Source organism: Mercenaria mercenaria, chromosome 13 (genome assembly GCF_021730395.1).
Source record: "Mercenaria mercenaria strain notata chromosome 13, MADL_Memer_1, whole genome shotgun sequence".
In the NCBI taxonomy this organism is placed as follows: domain Eukaryota; kingdom Metazoa; phylum Mollusca; class Bivalvia; order Venerida; family Veneridae; genus Mercenaria; species Mercenaria mercenaria.
The window spans coordinates 23,949,594-23,965,188 of record NC_069373.1 but is presented as its reverse complement, the minus strand read 5'-3'; the positions used below and the strand labels follow the sequence as shown (position 1 = coordinate 23,965,188).

General features: G+C 38.3%; 1 protein-coding gene across 9 annotated transcripts in view; it reads right to left on the bottom strand.

Annotated features, from left to right (window-relative positions):
* The window catches only part of LOC123529326 (membrane-associated guanylate kinase, WW and PDZ domain-containing protein 3-like), a 284,542-nt gene that overhangs the window by 237,508 nt on the left and 31,439 nt on the right, over positions 1-15,595 (bottom strand). For all 9 annotated transcript variants that reach the window (XM_053521338.1, XM_053521345.1, XM_053521342.1 and 6 more), the window contains exons 3-4: positions 14,930-15,049; positions 438-735 (exon numbers count right to left, since the gene is read on the bottom strand). In XM_053521338.1, the coding sequence (XP_053377313.1) occupies positions 438-735; positions 14,930-15,049 (418 nt within the window). The remainder of the gene's footprint in view (positions 1-437; positions 736-14,929; positions 15,050-15,595) is intronic.

The following is a 15,595-nucleotide window of genomic DNA, read 5'->3' as shown; positions in this document are numbered from 1 at the left end:
AACCTGAAACCAGTATACCCCCCCTTACAACTTTGTTGTCGGGGGGTACAAAAATCTATATTTAACAAATGTTAAATACATATTCCTCTGTCAAGACCATTGTAAAGTTTTTATTTCCGCAGCCGGCCAGGTTTGATTCCCAACTAGGGCATCTTTTTTTTCTTGATTTGGCAAATCTGAGTTTAAAAACAAAACCTCATATTCTTCATATGACAAAACTTCAATTTCAAAGATCAATCATTTTTAGCCAAAATCTGGAGGTCAGTGCCTTTAACTACCAGCTAGCAGTATTATTCAACTTTTGTGCAGAATTATTTGAGAAAATGATACACAACTTCTGTTACAAAGATCAGATAAATAGAAATTATGTTCTAATAATCCCAGCATCAAACCATTTAATTGCATCAAATCAACAAATAACTGATAAACAATCTTACTCTATGAAATAAGGGTGTCCTTCATCAGTAAATGCCATTTCCCAGTTTGGTGGTAGTGGGCCAAGACTCTCAGAGCTTTCTGACTCCTCCAATGATTTACCTCGGGGCGGAGGGTCTGGCAGAATCTTTTTCGAAGTGGCAGGTGACTTAGGAGTTAAATCTGTGTTGCTACGATTTCTTCTCCTCTTTCCTTCAGAAGATGGGTGTGCTCCAGGCAACATACTACCTATAGAGCTTGTCCGACGTGGTATCTGACCTTGAGGATCTTTAGGTGGCTTTGGCGTACCATACATATTACCTGTAAAATATTCACAAATCTAACAAATACAGGTGTTAAAAAATGTATTTCAAAGTTTGAAATGAAGACATGAAATATGATTAAGTATAATGACATGAACTAATGACCCAAATAATATCAGGGGCCATCAACAGATCACAGGATATCACCACAGGACGTTTGACTTTTGTAGGTCAAAGTATTCTGCAATTAAATACCAACCTTAAGACCAGAGTTTCTTGCAATATCAGACTGGTGCCAATGCCAGCAAATCCCATCTGGCACCCACCATGCCAGATGACTCGTGTTGTTAATGACAACTTATGATTTATGTACTTATTACATATTGTTTATGTAAAATATGATAAAAATCAAATACCTTAATAGTTGCTGTCCATTCTGTATAGTGTATTTCTTGATTCAAAATAAGTTATTTACAGGAAAAAAAAAAGTAAGGCTGCAAATGATACAAGGCAGTCTGAAGGACAGCTAAATTCCCCGCCACTGTTATGGATAGTGAAAGGGTAAACCTTTGACCTTTAGCTGTGACCTTGACCTTGAACTGATATGGCTGACTCATGAATTCTGCACAACATCTTGATGAGGTGATCATTTGACCCAAGTTTCATGAAAATCCTTCAAGGGGTTTAGGAGATACAGAGCTAAAACCTTTGACCTTGAGTTGTGACCTTGACCTTGAGTTGACATGGTTGACTCATGAGCTCTTAATGAGGTGATCATTTGACCAAAGTTTGATGAAAATCCTTCAAGGGGTTTAGGAGATACAGAGTGGACACAAAATGGAAGGCTCAAACATTTGACCCTCAGTTGCGACCTTGACCTTGAGCTGGCATGGCTGACTCATGGGTTCTGCACATCCTCTTGATGAGGTGATCATTTGACCCAAGTCTGATGAAAATCCTTCAAAGGGTTTAGGAGATATAGAGTGGACACGAAATGGAAGGCTCAAACCTTTGACGTTAAGTTGAGACCTTGACCTTGATCCGGCATAGAGACTCATGAGTTCTGCACATCGTCTTGATGAGGTGATCATTTAATCCAAGTTTCATAATTATCCTTCAAGAGGTTTAAGAGATACAGAGCAGACACAAAATGGTAGGCTCAAACATTTGACCTTGAGTTGTGACCTTGACCTTGAACCGACATGACATGACTCATGGGTTCTGCACATCGTCTTGATGAGGTGATCATTTGACCGAAGTTTCATGAAAATCCTTCAAGGGGTTAAGGAGATACAGAGCGGACACAAAATGTTACTGTGGAAGGACGGACGGAGACCATTCCTATAACCCCCCCCCCACCACTTGTGGCGGGGGATTAAAAACTAAACCGGAACTTGGTTGTTCTGGGTCATTGAAACGTCATGACATCACTTCTTTACAGACGTTTATTTCCAACGCTTTCGTTAAATATGTTACTATATATCCATTCATACAGTATGCAAGAAAAATAATCTACCACTGGCTGTAAATGTAGATTGGAATATCCGGCTCCCAGGTACCTGTTCTGGCCCTAAATAGGTCTTGTTACTGCCGAAACAGTTGACCTTCAAACCAGCTATTCCTATCTGCATCTACAACCAGTGACAGATTATTATAATCTTTGACCTTTGATGTCCTTACTCATAAATTACAGGTCATCTGACCCTAGCTGTTGACCTATGAATTTTAAAGCATAAGCTGCATCAGTTCAACTGCCTAACCAGAGGCAACCATCCTATAAATTTTGGCAGCAACAAGCATAAGCTTTCCATTGACTGGAAACTGTTTTCAGCCTCAAGGTCATTTGGCCTTGACCTTTGCCATATTGACCCCAAAAATATATTCGGACATTACTGACCACAGGCACTCATCCAATTAAGTTAAGACAGCCAGAGGCCCAAGCCCAGTTAATGACTGGACACAAATGGTCTACGAATGGACCTACAATTTAATATCCATTGAAACCCCTCCAAACTGACACCCTAAACATATCAAACCTCTCCAAACTAGATCCTCTGAATGCAGGAAACCTCTCCAAACTGGACAATTTGAACACAGAAATCCCTTCCAAAATGGACCTTCTGAACACTGGAAACCACTCCAACAAGACGGTCATGATGACCCTTGATCACTCACCTGAGTAATATGAGCTACCATATTTTCCCTAAGTCTTGGGAAAGCATAAAATAATTATTTTTTTTCACTGTCCGAAGACTTATTTCCTGAAAAATAATCATTTTGAAAAGTGTCCCAAAAATATGGTCACAATAATCGTCATCGGGTAACATCCCCCACCCACCCGTGTTGAAAGCGAAAAAAAAAAACCAACGATTATCGGTAGTTATTCTGTTGATAAACAACGTAATTGGCCTTGTCTTCATCATCAATTAACACCCCCTCAAAGAGCTAAAAGAAGTGTGTCGGTATCATGACATTAGATGTGGAGGTCAAAGCTCTCTAGTTTCCCCGAGATTTTCATGGCATTACGTCATGTTTTCGCGCTATGTTGCACATCACTGTTTGATTGTACCGCTTCGGTTCTTTAAAGTGCTGAGAAGTAGATCTAGTGTTGTAAAAATCAATAAAAAAAGGCTTCTAATTTGAATGTGCAATATCCCCTATAAACTGACAGGTACACGTGTCAAACTATAATAGCGGATATCTTACCTCTGTGACCTATTTGCCCTCAAGGAAATTATAAAATGTTTTGAGAAGAATATCTTATAATAAAGTGTCGTGTCAAAAAATACATGTACATATGTACAAAGATTCATTCAAAACTTATTAAAAATACGCAACAACATCATTATTGTTTTTGTTTCTTAACCGCATTTTGTATTTACGTTCACGAGGTCACATAACAGAAATCTCTTTGCCAAAAATCGTTTTACTTCATAATTTTAAATTGCTGCCACTTTTTCATTATCTAAGATTTTTTTATTCTGTTAAAATTTGTACTTTCTGGTCAAAAGTCTGAATTTTATGCCCATAGTTTGTATCATTTATTTACTTTTAGAAAGAAATAAGTATTTAGGATCGCGCTGCTTGAAATTTTGCAAGTAATTTTATGAAAATTCGACTGTTTTTATAGAATTTTGCCTACATTTTTGTCGATACCTTTTTAAAATTGTTATAGAATTCAAACTATATTACTTCTCAATCGGTGTTGAAAATCTGAAGCGATAAAATCAAAAAATGAATGCGTGACGCGCATTTTTTGTAAACGTGCCGATAAACAAAATGTAACGGTGTTGTAACTTAGACATTAAGATAGGTCGCACGTGCTCGTGGAATGGAAAATTACTGGCATGGCGTTTTGATATCTGTACGATTTGCAGGTTAATTCAAGTCAGTGGTAAATAAAAATAAATAAAATAAGGGAAAACGGACTTCCTGGCTGCAGCAAAATAAAAACAAGAGCACCGCCTTGCGGGTGCTGACGCTCATCTGATTTTTTTTTGTGTAATAGAAATATTGTCCTACCCATGATTTTCTAAGTCTAAAAAGGGGCATCATTCTTGCAAAAAGCAGGATAGAGTGATGTTTCTTGATGTTCAGTGTCCACTTATGATGGTGAAAAACTGTTGCAAGTTTTAAAGCAATAGCTTTGATAGTTTATGAGAAAAGTTGACTTAAACATAATACTCAACCAAGAAAATGATTTTCTAAGACCAAAAGGGGCAATAATTATTGCAAAAAGCAGGATGGAGTTATGTTGCTTGCTGTACAGGGTCAGCTTATGATGGTGAACAAGTGTTGCAAGTTACAAAGCAATAGCTTTGATAGTTTAAGAGAAAAAGTTGACCTAAACATAAAACTTAACCAAGAAATCTGATATTTTCTAAGTCCAAAAGGGGCCATAAATCTTGCAAAAAGCAGGATGGAGTTATGTTTCTTGCTGTACAGGGTCAACTTATGATGGTGAAGAAGTGTTGCAAGTTTTAAAGCAATAGCTTTGACAGTTTAGGAGAAAAGCTGACCTAAACATAAAACTTAACCAAGAAAACGAATTTTCTAAGTCCAAAAGGGGCAATAATTCTTGCAAAAAGCAAGATTGGGTTATGTTTCTTGATGTACAGGGTCTGCTTATGATGGTGAACAAGTATTCCAAGTTTCAAAGCAATAGCTTTGATAGTTTAGGAGAAAAGTTGACCTAAACATAAAACTTAACCAAGAAATCTGATATTTTCTAAGTACAAAAGGGGCCATAAATCTTGCAAAAATCAAGATGGAGTTATGTTTCTTGCTATACAGGGTCAGCTTATGATGGTGAACAAGTATTCCAAGTTTCAAAGCAATAGCTTTGATAGTTTAGGAGAAAAGCTGACCTAAACATAAAACTTAACCAGGCAACGCCGACGCCGACGCCGACGCCGACAACCGCTCAAGTGATGACAATAACTCATCATTTTTTTTCAAAAAATCAGATGAGCTAATAAAAAATACAACACTTAATGGTACGGTAAAAAACACTTTACTGTCAAGGAATATCAAGTAAAAACACGACCAGAAAATGTTAAAGAAATAGTCTTTGGTTCTTATAATTATTTGATATTTTGATTGATACAACACCATACAATGTATAATAACGGTATTTGAGTTACATCTTGAATCAGTACACAACCATAGTCCCAGCACTTAGGGACGAAAAATACGCTGAGAAAATACATATCCAAAAAATTAGGGTTGAGAAATATAATTATTTTTCTAGATTTTAGGGGTGTCCCAAGACTTAGGGAAAATACGGTACATAAACAAGACTTAGTGTAAGAGATCAGATAAGAAAGTCAAATATAAGTAAGCACTGAAATCTTTTCCCAGCAGTGTGAACATGTTTCAAAAGTCAAACTGATGCTAAAATATTAAGGAAGTAGGTCAGTAGGTCACATTCTGATTCATGGTCACTGAAAGTCAGTTTTAAGATCGGTGTGCAAAAAAACCATGTATGTCATCCAAATTTCAAGGCTGTATCTTAAAATACAAGAAAGTAGGTCAGTAGGTCAAGGTCACAGTCAAGTGACCCGTAATTACTTGGGGTCATCCGGTAATTATAATTAAACACTCTAAGAAATATGATCAGATAATTTTTGAAGTATTTATTCATATATAACTCAAATAACAAGGGACACCCTGGGCGCCATCTATATTGACCCCAGTGTCATGATTTGAACAAAATTGATAGTTGACCACTAGACAATACTAAATACTAAATATCTAGGCTCTTATCTTATGGTTTAAGACAAGAATTTTTTAAGGGTCTTTCCTGACAGTCTTTCTAAATCATATGCCGCCCGGGGCGGGCCATATCTAACCCCAGGGGGACAATTTGAACATTCTTGGTAAAGGATTACTATACGATGCTACATACCAAATATCAAAGCCCTAGGCCATCTGCTTTTGTACAAGAAGATTTTCAAGGTTTTCCCTATATAAATCTATATAAACCATGTGACCCCCCCAGGGCGGGGCTATATCTGATCCTAGAGGGATAACTTGAACAATCTTAGTAGAGGCTCACTAGATGATACTACGTACCTTTCAAAGCTCTAAGCCCTGCGGTTTTGGAAAAGAAGATTTTCAAAGTTTTTCCCAATATAAGTCTATATAAACCATGTGACCCCAAGGGTGAGGCCATATTTGACCCTAGGGGGATAATTTGAACAATCTTGGTAGAGGCCTACTAGATGATGCTACGCACCAAATATAAAGCCATAGGACCTGTGGTTTTGGACAAGAAGATTTTTAAAGTTTTTCCTTTTGGTTGCCATGGCAACCACAGTTCTATATGGAATTCTATTCTTTGAATAACTTTTACAGAAGACCATCCAAGGAACATTCCTGTGAAGTTTCATCAAAATTGGCCTAGTTGTTTAAAGAAAAGTGTGGACAGACGCCAGAAGGTGAGCGATCACAATAGCTCACCCCGAGCACTCAGGCGAGCTAAAAACAACAAAGTAGGTCAGTAGGTCAAGGTCACAGTCAAGTGACCCCTAATTACTAGGTAATTATAATTAAACAGTCTAGGAAATATGATCAGATAATTTTTGTAGTATTTTTTCCTATACAACTCATATAAAAATCGACCCCAGGGGTATGGCTTCTTTTCACCTCAGAGGTTTTTTCCTATATAAGTCTGAGTAAAACTTGGGACCCCAGGGCAGGGCCTCTTTTCACCCCAGGAGCATAATTTGAACACTTCTGGTAGAGGAACACTAGGGAATGCAACATACCAAATATCAAAAGCCGAGGTCTTGCAGTATTAGACAAGAAGATTTTTAAAGTTTTTTTCTATATAAGTCTATGTAAAACTTGGGACCCCGGGGTGGGGCCTCTTTTCACCCCAGGGTAATAATTTGAAAAATTTTGTCAGAGGACCACAAGGCAATGCTACATACCAAATATCAAAGGCCTAGGTCTTGGGGTTCCTACAAGAAGATTTTTAAAGTTTCTTCCTCTATAAGTCTATGTAAAACTTGGGACCCCTGGGTGGGGCCTCTTTTCACTCAAGGGGCATAATTTGAACATCTTCATGGAGGACTACTAGATGACGTCACATGCCAAATATCAAGGCACCTGTGGTTTTGGACAAGAAGATTTTCTTCTTCCGGTTACCATGGCAACCAGAGTGCTGTGTGAAATTCAATTCTTTGAACAATTTTGAAAGAGGGCCACCCGAGGATCATTCCTGTGAAGTTTGATGTAAATCTGCCTTGTGGTTTTCAAGATTTTTTTTAGAAACAACGGACGCATGACGGACAGCGGACGATGGACATCAAGCGGTCACAAAAGCTCACCATGAGCCTTTGGCTCAGGTGAGCTAACAAGAGGGTCATGATGACCCTGAATCGCTCACCTGAGTCATATGAGCCACAAGTTTAAAATGGCAAACTGATGCTAAAATATTAGAAAGTTGGTCAGTAAGTCAAATTCATGGTCACTGAAAGTCAGTTTTAAGATCGGTGTGCAAAACTGTACAAGTCATCCAAATTTCAAGGCTGTATCTTAAAAAACAAGAAAGTAGGTCAGTAGGTCAAGGTCATAGTCAAGTGACCCCTAATCCCTTCGGGTCATCAGGTAGTTATAATTAAACAGCCTAGGAAATATGATCTGATAATTTTTTAAGTATTTATTCCTATATAACTCATATAACAAGTGACCCCTAGGGCGTGGCCTCTTTTCACCACAGGCATAAATTGAACGATTTTGTTAGAGATGCACTAGGCAATGCAACATACCAAATCGAGGGCTTAGAGCGAAACTGGTCTATCTGTATATAGAAATAGAAGCAGATAGACCAGTTTCGCTCTAAGCCCTAGAAATATCAAATGCCTAGGCCTTGAACTTTCAGACAAGAAGATTTTTATTTTTTTTCCCTATATGTCTATGTTAAATTTGGGACCCCCAGGCCAGGGCCTCTTTTCATCCCAGAAGCATAATTTGAATAATTTTGGTAGAGGACCACAAGGCAATGCAACATACCAAATATCAAAAGCCTAGGCCTTGAAGTTTCAGGCAAGATTTTAAATTTTTTTTCCTATACAAAGCTATGTTAAATTTCAGACCCCCTGGGGCAGGGCCTCTTTTCACCCCAGGGTTATAATTTGAACAATTTTCGTAGCGGACCATAAGGCAATGCTACATACCAAATATCAAAGGCCTAAGTCTTGTGGTTTTAGACAAGAAGTTTTTTAAAGTTTTTTCCTATACAAGTCTATGTAAAACTTGTGACCCCCGGGGCGGGGCCTCTTTTCACCCCAGGGGCATAGTTTGAACAATCTTCATAGAGGACCATTAGATGAAGTCACATGCCAAATGTCAAAGCTGTAAGCCTTGCGGTTTTGGACAAGAACATTTTTAAAGTTTTTCCTTCCGGTTGCCATGGCAACCAGAATTCTGTATGGAATTAAATTCTTTGAATAATTTTGAAAGGGGGCCACCCAAGGATCATTCCTGTTAAGTTTGGTGTAATTCTGCCCAGTTTTCAAAAAGATTGTTTTAGAAAATGTTGACGCACAAACGACACACGTCACACGACAGACATAAGCGGTCACAAAAGCTCACCATGAGCCTTTGGCTCAGGTTCGCTGGTATTGATGAGTAGAAACAGCCCGAGGATGAATGGAATTTTCTGATAGGTCGTCTTACAGGACATGTGCATTTTTTTCTAGTAGAAATCAGTAATGCAATGAATGTACAAATTTATCAGACCATCCTGGCTGAAATAATCCTGCAGCGTTTAACCCATTGCTATTTTTAGTAAAATGGCTGTCTGCACCTCTTTTAACATTTTTATTATATTTTAATTAGATACTCCAAAGTATGTTAAAGACATGGCTTTGGACGGATGGACAGACAGGACAGATGGACAAGGGCAACTCTAAGTGCTGACCCCCAAAATTTTGGGAAGCACAAAAATGACATTTTTAGTATATACAAAAAATGTTCTCAGAAATAACAAGAGGGTCAAAATGGCCTTATATCGCTCACCTGTTATCATTGCACTTACGGACAAGAAGGTCAAACAAGAGGACCATGATGGTCCTGAATCGCTCACCTCTTCCCACATGACACAGTTTTGAGTATGACGTCGTTTTTTCTATTATTTGACATAGTGACCTAGTTCTTGAGCTCATTTGACCCAGTTTTGAACTTGACCTAGATATTATCAAGATAAAAATTCTGACCAATTTTCATGAAGATCCATTGAAAAATATGGTCTCTAGAGAGATCACAAGGTTTTTCTATTATTTGACCTATTGACCTAGTTTTCAAAGGCACATGACCCTGTTTTGAACTTTACCTAGATATCATCAAGGTGAACATTCTCACTAACTTTCATGAAGATCTCATGAAAAATATGGCCTCTAGAGAGGTCACAAAGTTTTTCTATTTTTATACCTACTGGCCTAGTTTTTGACTGCACATGACCCAATTTCGAAAGTGACCTAGATATCATCAAGGTGAACATTCAGATCAAATTTCATGAAGATCCATTGAAAAATATGGCCTCTAGAGAGGTCAAAAGATTTTTCTGATTTTAGACCTACTGACCTAGTTTTTGACCGCAGATGACCCAGTTTCAAACTTGACCTAGATATCATCAAGATGAACATTCAGACCAACTTTCATACATATCCCATGAAAAATATGGCCTCTAGAGAGGTCACAACGTTTTTTCATCATTTGACCTACTGACCTACTTTTTGACCGCACGTGACCCACTTTCGAACTTGACCTAGATATCATCAAGATGAACATTCTGACCAATTTTTATGGAGATCCATTCACAAGTATGGCCTCTAGAGAGGTCACAAGGTTTTTCTATTTTTAGACCTACTGACCTAGTTTTTGACCGCACATGACCCTGTTTCAAACTTGACCTAGATATCATCAAGGTGAACATTCTGACCAATTTTCATGAAGATCCCATGAAAAATATGTTCTTTAGAGAGGTCACAAGGTTTTTGTATTATTTGACCTACTGACCTAGTTTTTGAAGGCATGTGACCCACTTTAGAACTTGACCTAGATATCATCAAGATGAACATTCAGACCAACTTTCATACAGATCCCATGAAAAATATGGCCTCTAGAGAGGTCACAAGGTTTCTCTATTATTTGACCTACTGACCTAGTTTTTGAAGGCACGTAACCCACTTTCGAACTTGACTTAGATATCATTATGGTGAACATTCTGACCAATTTTCATGAAGATCTCATGAAATATATGGCCTTTAGAGAGGTCACAAGGTTTTTCTATTTTTAGACATACTGACCTAGTTTTTGATCGCAAGTGACCCAGTTTCGAACTTGACCTAGATATCATCAAGATGAACATTCAGACTAACTTTCATACAGATCCCATGAAAAATATGGCCTTCAGAGAGGTCACAAGGTTTTTCTATTATTTGACCTACTGACCTAGTTTTTGATGGCATGTGACCCAGTTTCGAACTTGACCTAGATATCATCAAGGTGAACGGTCTGACCAATATTCATGAAGATCTTGTGAAATATATGGCCTCTAGAGAGGTCACAAGGTTTTTCTATTTTTAGACCTACTGACCTAGTTTTTGAAGGCACGTGACCCAGTTTCGAACTTGACCTAGATATCATCAAGATGAACATTCTAACCAATTTTCATGAAGATCTCCTGAAATATATGGCCTCTATAGAGGTCACAAGGTTTTTCTATTTTTAGACCTACTGACCTAGTTTTTGATGGCACGTGACCCAGTTTCGAACTTGACCTAGATATCATCAAGGTGAACATTCTGACCAACTTTCATAAAGATCCCATGAAAAATGTGACCTCTAGAGTGGTCACAAGCAAAAGCATACGGACTGACGCACGCACGCACGCATGGACGGCCGGACAACGGACGACAGACGCTGCGTGATCACAAAAGCTCATCTTGTCACTTTGTGACAGGTGAGCTAAAAATCATAATCAAAATCAATCAAAAGAATTATGAGAAAATATAGTTGAAATTTTCTTTAAGTTACTTCATATAAAATTATTTTCAAATCAGGCCAGTAGTTTCATGCCTGAAGTATTACATCAGAGGAGGTTAGGAGCAAGATTTTGACTGATGAAGCCCAAAGGACAGGAACAACAAAGGGAAGAAATTAAAAATAAATCTAAGTCCTCAGAAAAAAATCTAAGTCCAAAGGACAGGAACAACAAAGGGAGGAATTTAACCAAAATTAAAAAAAATTCTTACAAGGTACAGACATGTCAAAATACACCTAAAAATTGGAGGTACCATCCATGTTGTACCACAGAAAAGTGGTCTCGGTTTTTCCCTACGGCCAATAATAAAAAAGTTTCTTAAATAAGCTATTTATAATAACATATTAAAAGGGAAGTAATTAAAAACAAGAAGCTGCGTTCAATAAACGCTTGATGCCCCCGGTGGCATCCTTGTCGATACAAAGCAACCTGTCCAAAACAAGGTCAAACTGAGGTCAGGTGATGTTTGAAGATGAGGAATTGTCACAGGTTACATCTGCATTAGTATCAAGTCATTCTAGTAAGGGGTATTGATGCTAGACGAAATGGTCCCATTTGGTTAACCAAGAAATGGTCCATACAAAGCATCCTAAGTCCAAAACAAGGTCAAGGTCAAGGTCAAACTGAGGTCAGGTGATGTTTGAAGATGAGGAATGGTCACAGGTTACATCTGCATTAGTATCAAGTCATTCTAGTTAGGGGTATTAATGCTAGACGAAACAGTCCCATTTGGTTAACCTCGTATGGACAGACGAACGGACGGATGGACAGGACAATCACTATATGCCTCTCGCATCAGTAGATGCAGGGGGCATAAAAATTATTGTAAGTGAACAAAAGGATCTGCCAAATAAAAACAAGAGCACTGCAATCAACGCAAAATGCAGAGCAATATACACACAAAACAATGTCATATAACCTTTGATCCCTAAGTGTGACCTTGACCTTGAAGTGAGCCATCCGAAACATGCGCTCTGCACTTTGTTTCGATGAGGTGAACATTTGTGTCAAGTTTCTTTGAAATCCTTCAAGGGGTTCAAGAGTTACAGAGCGGAAGGGAAATTGCTAACCAACAGACATACAGACAGACGGACACCGACACGATAACATAACATGTCCCTTCGGGCGAATAAAAAGGAATCGACATCTTATGGTGATACAAGTTGTGTGCAACTTTGGTTAAAATCAAATCATAAATGAAGCTGCTATTGTGCAGACAAGGTCAAAATAGCTAATTTTGGCCCTTTCAGTGGCCATAACTCTGGAACCCATAATGGAATCTGGTTCAAGAAAGGAACCAAGACCTTATGGTGACGTAAGTTTTGTGCAAGTTCGATTAAATTCAAATCATAAATGAAGCTGCTATTGTGCAGACAAGGTCAAAACAGCTAATTCTGGTCCTATCAGGGGCCATAACTCTGGAACCTTTAATGGAATCTGGCCAGTTGAAGAAAGAAACCAAGATCTTGTGGTGATACAAGTTGTGTGCAAGTTTGGTTAAAATCAAATCATAATAAAACTGCTATTGTGCAGACAAGGTCAAAATAGCTCATTTTGGCTCTTCAGGGGCCATAACTCTGGAACCCATAACGGGATCTGGCCAGTTCAAGAAAGGAACCAAGATCTTATGGTGATACAAGTTGTGTGCAAGTTTGGTTAAAATAAAATCATAAATGTAACCACTATCGTGCAGACAAGAAATTGCTGACGCACAAAAATAGCAAATTCTGGCCCTTTAAGGGGCAATAACTCTAGAACCCATGATGGGATCTGGCCAGTTTTTGAAAGGAACTGAGATATCATGCCAATAAAAGTTTTCTACAAGTTTGATCAAAACTGCTTGCAAAATGTGGTCTCTATCTTGTTCACAAGAAATTATGGATGGACGACGGACGAAGGGCGATCACAAAAGCTCACCCTGTCACTATGTGACAGGTGAGCTAAAATCAAAGGAAATGGTTCTATAACTATTTGTGTAAATTACCAAATATTCTTTGTAGTAAAGTGCAAAATTAAATCAATTTGTCACAAAAACTCATTCACAGTTCCCATCAATTTTTGGTTCTCATATTTTAATACCAACTCAAATTAGTCATCACTGTCACGCACTTATCCTGTCCATACCTTAAACAAAACTATATCGCTCACCAAAGTTGATCTTTTTTGACTCACATGACCCAGTTTCAACCTTGACATAGAGATCATCAGGACAAACATTCTGACCAAGTTTCATAACGATAGGATCATAAATCTGGTCTGAAGATTGATAACAAGCTTTTCATGTGATTTGAGCATGTGACCTGACCTAGGGATAATCAAGATAAACATTCCGACCAAGTTTCATGAAGATAAGTTCATAAATGTGGCCTCTAGAATGTTAACAAGCTTTTCCTTTGATTTAAGCGGGTGACATGGTTTTTGACCCCACATGACCCAGTTTCAATGTTGGCCTAGAAATCATCAGAATAAACATTCTGACCATCTTGAAGATAGGGTCATAAATGTGGCCTCAAGAGTGTTGACAAGCTTTTCCTTTGAAATGACCTAGTGACCTAGTTTTTGACTCCACATGACCCACTTTTTGAACTTGAAATAAAAATCATCAGAATAAACATTCTGACCATCTTGAAGACAGGGTCATAAATGTGGCTTCTAGAGTGTTAACATGCTTTTCCTTTGATTTGACCGAGTGACCTAGTTTTTAAACCCACAAGACCCAGATTCGAACTTGACATAGAGGTCATCAAGACAAACATTCTGACCAATTCTCATGAGTTTCAAACTTAAACTGTGGACTCTATAAAGTGTTAACAAGCTTTTCCTTTGCTTTCATCTGGTGACCTAGTTTTTGACCCACATGACTCAGATTCAAACTTGACCTAGAGGTCATTAAAGCAAACATTCTAACCAATTCTCATGAGTTTCAAACTTAAACTGTGGACTCTAGTGTCTTAACAAGATTTTCCTTTGATCTGGCCTAGTGACCTTGTTTTTGACCCCATATAACCCGGTTTCAAACTTGACCTAGGGATCATCAAGACAAACATTTTGACCCAGTTTCACGAAGACAGGATCATAAATGTGGCCTCTAGTGTTAACATGCTTTTCCTTTGATTTGACCGGGTGACCTAGTTTTTGAACCCACTTGACCCAGTTTTGAACTTCACCTAGAGATCATCAAGACAAACAGTCTGACCAAGTTTCATAAAGATTGGGTCACAAATGAAGCCTCTAGAGTGTAAACAAGGCAAATGTTGACGCACACTACCGGACAATGACCGGTCACAATAGCTCACCTTGAGCACTTCGCGCTCTGGTGAGCTAAAACAGGCATGGTGACTTACTCTGACTATCCCTGAAATTGACAAAGCATATATTGAAAAAGATATTTATAACCCTCTTTTTTAATTTATCCATAGAAAAAAAATCTAAAAACTGTCTTTAATGAAAGGCCATCTTTTAACCATAACAAACTTGTTTTGACAGCAATCCCTTTGTTTTTAAAATGTCACCAAAATACCCACCTCTGAGGGCCCTTACCCCATTTACAAAAGTAAAGGAGAGCCTTTGTTTTTTTGCTACCATGGCATAGATAACACAGACAAAACTTCTCTGAACTATAAACCCTTTTAACCAAACTTTTAAATGTGGTATGAAGGTTGTTTGTTACAAGGGGGTTACACTGTATCCATAATCTTACCATCAAATATACCACTTTCTAGAAGACTCCCATTCTTCTCTAGTTCCTGGAAGTCTGCCTCACTGAGGAAAGTATAGTCTACACCATTCACTTCTCCTGGTCGAGGTTCCCGTGTGGTACCTATATGATGTATCAATATATTAATCAAATTGCCTTGCTCCTATAAGCATGATTTGAATCAAACATTTATCAAAACTAGATGTGTGCCCCCACTTCCAGTCACTATATAAGATACCTGTTGACAATACAAGAAGAAACTAGAAGATGCTTTTGTAGAAAAGCGCGCCAATGCACAGTCATATAGGCAAGAAGTAAATAGGGGACAGGAGCGAAAGTCAAAGAGACACTGACAGTTGGCTGCAATAGGGATCATCTACTTGGCATGTCCAATCATCCCTTCTGGGCCTAGTGGTTCTCAAGTTATGAATTGGAAACGGTTTTCCATGTTCACATCCTGTGACCTTGACCTTTGATCAAGTGACCCTAAAATCAGTAGGGGTCATCTACTCTGCATGTCCAATCATCCTATTAAGTTTCAACGTTTTGGGTCAAGTGGTTCTCATGTTATTGATTGGAAAGAGTTTTCTATGTTCAGGCCCCTGTGACCTTGACCTTAGCTCAAGAAACCCCTGAAACGAAAATGGTCATCTACCCTTAAGTCCTATC